Here is an 8189-nt window from a genome sequence, read left to right as displayed (position 1 = left end):
TAATATTATTGTTTCGTATTTGCTTTTCCTGCCTCAATTTGTAATTAATAGGGAGGGCAGGACTTTAAAAAAAAATATTAATAATAATAATGTTATAAGCAATGCTACCAAACACAATAATAGCTCATATTGGGTCCGAAAGATATTCCACTGAGAATTCGGCATTTTGTGATACCTAATCCGATAGCCCAAGCACATAATGGCATTGTGTGTGTGTGTCGCGCGCGTGTGTGTGCGTGTGTGTGTGTGTGTGTGTGTGTGTGTGTGTGTGTGTGTGTGTGTGTGTGTGTGTGTGGTTATTGGTTGGGTTTCTTGTACCTTTTTCTGTGTTTTTGTTTCTTGTTATGTCTTTGTCTCCTGCCCCCTTCCCTAAAAGGAACAGGGTCAAGGCAAAATACAAAGGGTATTTTGTTTTTGTCTGTTTTGTTTTGTTACTCCCCATGTCCCCTTTCCCCAAAAGGACCACAACTGAAACAAGACAACGGCTTTCTTGTGTCTGTATCCTTTTGAATAACGTTTTCAATCAATCAATCAATGTGTGTTAGTGTGCTTGCTTGCATTTGTGCATGGTGTGTGTGCACCCCCCCACAGTTTTTGACTCTGAACTGGCATCTAAAAATATTTATTTGGGAAACCCTGCTTCGTAGTTAAAAACATGATTCATATAGCAGACTTAACACACCAGCTCAATCGCTGGTGTAAATATTACATGTTGGATGGTCATAGCCGCAGAGGAAGTCTGGCCACAGAGCATATTTCTGAATGAACGGTGCCTTTCTTAGGCATTTGGCAGCCTCCCTGTCACACTTGCAAAGCAGCTTTTCACACTTGTCCTTAAGATCATCTGGAATGAAGAAAGAGAGTTAACATGTACGTTATTTTGGTGACTGGCTGATGGTTAAAGAGCAAGTATTCTCGCTGATTACAGGAAACTGCACAATCATATACTGACTGTACAGTACATGTGTAGGTTTTTCTGTTTGTATGTCATCCCATTGTGAAATGGACTGGCGATGACTCATTCTGATGCCTTACTGTCAAACATCCCAAGCATAATATACACCATAGCTTTGAGCTTAAAGGGAACTTTTTTGAGAACATCTTCCACGAATTATATTTTCTAGTGGGTACTTATCTAAGTAGTATAACCCTTATTACGGCTGTTATTATTCATAATTACAGTAGCACTTCGTATAGCTTAAAATTACCACCAGATTACCATTAAATGTGGGTTATAAACTGCTCCCTGTGCAACCATCTTGTCCCCTCTCCAATCTCACTTGTCTGTGTACTGTTCTTATAAAGAACATGGGTGTTTGTACTGCATCACACAAGAAATAATACATTTGCTTTTATGTTTATTCTTGATTTCACCCTGTGTTGCAGCACTTTGGAGATTGTATTGAATTGAATACAAAATAAAATTACCACACTCAGCCTTATGGTCTTCACACGTCCAGTGATACCTGTACATCTTGGTTTCACAGCCAGCCTGTTCTGCATCTCCATAACAGCAGTCATGCTTATGACAACACCTACAGCATATGATTTTAGAGTTAAATGTAGCTGTATCGGAGGTGTGGGGCCGTTTTATAAGATACATAAAGAACAATAATTTGTCACATTTAATGGATGGAGCTGAAGAGGAGTAGTGCTGTTGTTGTTGTTTTGTTTTGTTGTTGTTTTTTTGGTTATTGTTGTTTTGCTTTCTTTATATCAGTAATTGTCTTGTACTGTTCATTGTTGTTGTTTTTTTGTATATTTGTATTGTCATTTGTGTGTAAAAAAGGAAAACAAATACATTGTTGAAAAAAAAAAATGTAGCTGTATCCGTTATGAAGGTCCAAACAGACTGAATAACACAACAACCACTTTGGCTAGACCAAAATGTATGTCACATAACAAGAGAATAGTTTGACGTTTGATGTGACGGAAAGTCACAGTGCTGAGATTTAAATTACAACATGTCTCTTTTGAAGGAATGGAAGGACCACTTGAGTTAGCAAAACAGATAGTTAACATTGAAATGGTTTGCGGGGGCTGATGCCTGTGGTTAGGAAGGAAAAGAAGGAGACGGTAATTAGGATTTGGGTGTGGAATTTGAATCCAGGGTTTTGGGCCTGTCCCACTCATCACGCGCCTGGTACAATGTGTTCGCACTATTTCTGGTGCTGCCATGCAATTCAGAACCGGAAATAGTGGGAACACAAAAGTGGGACATCCAATGAGCTGGGAAGACGAAATAACACCCATTCAGAAGATTGATTGATGTGGGGTACATTAATGATGTCAATCTTCTATAAAATCCTCAATGTAAATTTAACTCTGAAAGTGTACAAATGGATAAATGAACACTGATTTCACTGTGTATACTGTACTTCTATATTTGGCGGATTGAATTTTGGTTAGCGTATATTGTTCACTAACCAAAATGATATTCTTTCAAGTACACTAAGTATAGGCGATTCCTGTAGTGATTGATTGTTTACTTTGTTGCACCGAGTCATCACACACATAATGAGGCATCCTCTCCTTATTGTTATTGTTTGAAATTTGCAGAAGAAATCCCGGTCCTGTTTCCTCACCAGTCTGCCCTATCTCTTGGCCATCCTTGTCCCCCCAGCCCGCAGTAGCAGCCGTACATCATATAGGACAGGGCAGATCTCCCAGTGCTGCACCTGATGGCCCCTGCGAGTTCCAGTAAACCTCTTTTAGTTCGTGGAGTAGATCTGTGTTTGGCCACAGAGGCCATGCCCACTATGAAGGAAACAAAACAAAAAAATGACAGAGGGGAAAGAAACTCAAACGCCAGTGCATAAACACTTGTCACGGTCTATTTATGTCCACTTTGTGTGAACCCGTGTAATATAGGTCTATCCATCACTTTTTTTGTTTTTAATTACAGGGGTGGAGGGGTGCAGGGTTTGGTGCAATTTTAGTTGCAACAGAATTTAGAGTATCACAAAAGCAGTGTTTCAGTTACTTTGATATGATGGTGAACACAACTCTGCTATTGGTGTGACTTCATACTATCACACGGACACACACAAAGATACACTAGTATAGGCTATAATATATAGATACAAAATTATGCCCTTGCAAAAAAACCTAAACCAGGTCTAGTAATGGTCTGGGATTTTTCTGAAGGAAATATACACACAAAGTTAAGAGTTCACGTAAATAGTTTGGAAAGAGCAATATATTTACATGTATAATTGTATACAATAGTATACAATATACTGTATGAATGAGGATTATGAGAGCATATTATGAATATGCAACATTAATCTTTTTAAGGATAAACAATTTCAAGCTGATTCTTGGTTAAATACAATGGAATGACCTACCAGGTCTATCAGTCAATTAGATACTAGCCTACCTATAGTAATAAGCAACTTACCAGAGAAAAGCAGAAATATCCAATACAATCCTGCCATGATGTGCAACAGGCAGTCGAGCTCCAACGAAAGTTCTACTGTTTGCCTTGTACTACAGCACGGTTTGCCTCCGCTCCTCTAGTGAGTGCAGGCATTCAGTGCATGGCTTTTTTTAGAATCTGTCTTGAATAATCTCCTGTGCATCACTCCCTCCATTGGCCTGTTCACACTATAGGCTAATCCAGTGTTTCTCAAAGTGTTGGGTGCGCCCCCTAGGGACAGATGAGGAGAGAGGAATACCAAACTTCTAATAACCTTAGACCAGCTAATAACTGAGATCAGAAAGTTTGAATGTTTGTAAACAAACATAGAATGTCAGAATATAAAATAAAGTATCCAGAACATTAGTTACAGTATGTTAATTTGTCAACATGTGGATATTTGTGAAGTATTGTGTTCTTCCAGAAATAGAGTTCATGAATATACTGCTCCGATGCATATGCTCTGCTGGTGTTATCTATCCGGGCATACTGTAGGCCTACATGTTTTGTTTTGGTGAGGTCATGATTATTTGGTCTATAGAGATATAACACATCAGTCACTTCCTTAAATATTAGATATTAGAATTATGGAAAGAAAATGTATCTAACAATGTCTGGTAAGGTAATTCAATAATGTCAGTGCAGGTTAATGAGCCATACTTCAGATAAAAGGAGTTCTGAGATTCCAGACATTCCATGCAGTGTGCAAGGCCCAGAATCTAGATGTTATTACTGTATGGTTGAACAAAAGAGGCTATGGGTGAAAAGGGGTCAGAAATAATCCCTGCTACGGCAACAAATTATACTACTAACAAGAAAGTTGAGTGTCAGTGTGGCTGAAATCATGTGTCAAACTTACCTTACTTAGTAGTAGTAGTAGTACCCAAACTTTGTCCATGTTGTAAATATAAATTCGATTTTGTATAAAGTGGTCGCTGTTGGTATTTCTGCACCATAAAGGATGCAAAGCGACATTGACATTGACCTATCTTCATCCTTCATGTTCACTCCATTATGTACACAAAACAATGCACACAAAATGTATTGGTATAGCGGCCTATTACTTAGTGATGTAAAGTAACTATGCAGTACTGTACTTAAGTTCAGTTCTGAGCTATCTTTGTCAGACTTTTTGTGATGTGGCAGCCAAGTCTATGGACTTTTTAATGTTTGCTTTAAGCGTTTGCTTTTAAGTTTGTCTTATTCATGCCCCCTGTGCCGTACGAAAGCAAACAAAGGCGCCCCTTTTTACTTTACTGGAGTATTTTACTGGTATTACTGCATCGTCTGAATGTTCATTGTCAAAGCGCACACCCTGGCATGACTGGTATAGGCTACTGAAGCAGAGGTGGTTACTTTTGACCAGGGGGTGCTTCTATGCTTTTCTTTGATTTAGGCCCACCAAAGAAATCAGAAATTTGTTTCTGTGTCATGTTGTAAACCGACTCAATGAGGATTGAGGATAGCTGCCTTGCGTAAAGTAAACAGTGGACAGATGGCAGACGCTGATTTGTGATAATAGCCTAATAAAAACAAAAGTACGTTTAAAAATATTTCTTTTTCCATCATTCATTCATTCTCAACGTCCTCAACCTCCTGCACGAGGGGAGCGGTACCTAGGGAGGTGTGTCGCATCCGCAGCACCCCTAGGTTTCCGTGGCTATGGTTATGTTATACTGTACCGTGCATGTTATTTTTTTTTTAAAGTTCAAATATAGGACTACTACAGTTCGCAGGATTTCCTGTGTAATTTTACAAGGATGTGGTACTTGGGAATATTTTTAGATGTGGGTCTACACCCGTCTTCTTTTGGGGGACTTGGGCTAAATTATACTATTAGGCAAAATTATAGGGGTAAAATGTCCTTTTCTCTTGCATTGGTGGTCATTCTTGCAACCTCTTGTACAGGTTGTACTGAATGTAACAGAAATGGCTAGGCTACAATCAAATGAATAAAGACAAGAGATGTAGTTCCCCATTGGCCTATATGGTCAGAGAAAATGAATAAGCAGCTTTTGAACAAGTGGGAATTTACAACCAGGCAGCCTTTCTTTCCATTTGTTGATTGATTGATTGATTGATTGAAGAATGTATTAACAGTTTGCAGAATTACAGTACATTTCAAGCACAAACTCAATACAAAGGCTGTTAACTGTGAGTGGACGACCCAATTAAGCATTACACTTGTTTCCAATAGGGTCCACCATGTTCAAATCATCAAAACATTTAGAGACGTACAAATAGACACTTCTATAGACAGAACAGGAATTCATCATAAAGGAGGTAAAAAGGGAAAAGAAACATATACAGTGAGGGGAAAAAAAGGGGTGGGCGGTGGGGGGGATTCACGTTCAGCTCCGTTAATTTGTTTGTTTTCCTTGGAGGAGCTGCGTTGGGTCCCCAAGTCGGCTCCGTGGCCGTACCTTGAGTTGGCTGTGTGGCCGTGACCGTCTCTTGTGTTGTCCTTGCGTTCGTGTTTGAGGGATTCCGATTTTACAGGGGCCAGTTTCGAATTGCAGCCGTCCGTAGGTGCCCTTTGAGAGCGGTTTTGAAAGAGTCAAGGGATTCGCATGTCTTAATGAAAATAGAACTCACACAGATTGTTCAACACGTAACCTTTTAATATGAATGCTGACTTATGCCTTTCTGTGAAGATTATTAGCAGGGGTTAAAGAAGTACTCAGACTTTTACTTAAGTAAAAGTACAATTAAAAGGGAGCCTCCGCACACTCAAAACTGTAGACCTAGACTTTCAGACAAGAGGTCAGACAAGAGGTCATCAGGGTCCACTTCATAAGTGGACCCTGGGGTGCGTTTAACCCTTGCTTTATTACGGAATAAAAGATTGTCTACAATGTAGACAATCTTTTATCCATGTAGACTCTACATGGACTGAACAGCCAGCATTTCCAAATATGAACTTAGAAATGCTGGCATTTTGATACAACTTTTGCAACAAATACAAAGCAACACTGTGTATCTGTGAAAGGGGTAAGTCTGTGGAAATGCTGTGACAAGGAACTGAGGACTTGTAGTTAAATCCATGTGTTTATTTATTTTTTAAAACAAGACGATAAAAGTATAGACACGTCTTGTGATCTTGTATTTAATATTTTGACTATTATAAATATATTATGATATGTATATGTACGTACATACATCTATCATTAATCATGTTATATACAACAATACATGTATTATCATGATCTGATAACCACTGTTATCACAATATTAATAATATTTGTTTTTGTTTTGTTTTTCCTGTAGAGACTTACTTTGTTTTTGTTTTCTTTGTTTGTCATGTATATTATTTGTAGTTGGTAAGGCAAAATAAGCTAATTAGCTTCAGCCTACACCTTTTTTGGTCAAAGCAATGTATTTTTATTTATAGGCCTATACTGTTTCATTCTGTACATGAACTGAAGACCAAAATAAAACATTGAAAGTGAAAGTGAAGTGAAAGTGAACAGAGCTGCCTGGACTTTCTTTAAGTTCACCACCTTATTTTCCCCCGCTGTGATATCTACAAAGCAATTGAACTTAGAACTCTTGTCCTGAAATACATACTCTAGTCTCGTCTAGCAGACAGCTCATAAGTATAGTATACCTTGTCCATTTTAAAATAATGTACAATTTCTCTATTTTTGGTGATCACTGTCTAGCACTGGGTTCTCTCACAAGCCTTTTAAAACTAATGTATTTTAATACAATTCAAATGAGCTTTATTGGCATGAGAAAACATATGATAGTATGCCAAAGCAAGTGTCAAAACATTTTTTTTAAAAACAGCGTTGGAGAGGTTACAGCATTGTGTTAATCAGAGCTATGGAACATTTGCAGTCACTTCTGGGACAGCAGCATTTTACATAAAGCAGCTCTGTTTATGTACAGTAGGTCTGTGTCAGAGGTCCAGGCCAGTCCATTTATTCCATTGGCTAATCTTTTATCAGTTCACACAGTGACATCTTGCTGCTGTGTTTGCACATTGTTGTATTCCTCCCATGTAGGTATGGGAGTTTTTGTTGTTGGTTATGTAAATGTTTTCAAACTCACTTCGGGTCGGGTTTATGTAACCTGTGGGTATCTCATGTCTCTGATGTCTTGGTATAGTGGGCAGGTGGTTAAAAAGTGTAGTTCTGTTTTCACCACATTTTTTGTGCAGTGGGTGTCCCTTGGGAGTGAGATCTGTCTGTGGCCTTTCTCTATATTTCAAGACCGTGTTCACTGAGTCTGTACCTAGTCAAGGCTTTCCTTAGTTTTGGTCATTCACAGTGCTCAGGTATTCAGCCAATGTATACGTCAGGTTGATTGATATAATACGGTACTTTATTATTTTAACAGTTTGCATGGACAAGCGCAGGGAAGTACAGCATAATAATACAAGGACTGTTAAAAGGATGAATCCAAGAAAGCGTATTCTTGGCTTGTTTCCATTGGGGTCCTCATGTAGCCTACTCAATTCCTTTCTTTTTGTTTTCCAGAGGGCTTGCCCTCTCCTCACTATAATCCGTCATTGTTTCAGATACAAAACAGTGAAACTTAAAAATGGTTGATTTGTTTAACTAGACCGGTGCCCGGCTGTAGAGCACTGAGTAGGTAACGATGGGAGTTGGAGATCCATGCCCCACCCGGCTATGCAATACCCGTTGTACCCGTGTCAGAGTACCCGTTCCACCCATCTGTCTGTGTCTCTTTTATGCTCATATATATGGAGATTTCTGTATCTGTCTCTCTGTGTCCCTTTATTCCCATATATGAGTTATTTGTCAGG

General features: G+C 38.8%; 1 protein-coding gene across 1 annotated transcript; it reads right to left on the bottom strand.

Annotated features, from left to right (window-relative positions):
• Positions 1–686: 686 nt before the first annotated feature.
• pla2g10 (phospholipase A2 group X) lies at positions 687–3500 on the bottom strand (the record flags this gene model as incomplete). The annotated part of the gene is made up of 4 exons (XM_079520841.1): positions 3401–3500; positions 2586–2757; positions 1429–1535; positions 687–844 (listed from the first exon to the last, which is right to left on the bottom strand). The coding sequence occupies exons 1-4, from the start codon at positions 3435–3437 to the stop codon at positions 687–689; spliced, it is 474 nt and encodes a 157-aa protein (XP_079376967.1). The 5' UTR covers positions 3438–3500.
• Positions 3501–8189: the final 4689 nt, after the last annotated feature.

Source organism: Electrona antarctica (genome assembly GCF_951216825.1).
Source record: "Electrona antarctica genome assembly, chromosome: 14".
Taxonomy (NCBI): Eukaryota; Metazoa; Chordata; class Actinopteri; order Myctophiformes; family Myctophidae; genus Electrona; species Electrona antarctica.
The sequence above is the reverse complement of the archived record's forward strand: the minus strand, read 5'-3'. Positions and strand labels throughout refer to the sequence as shown.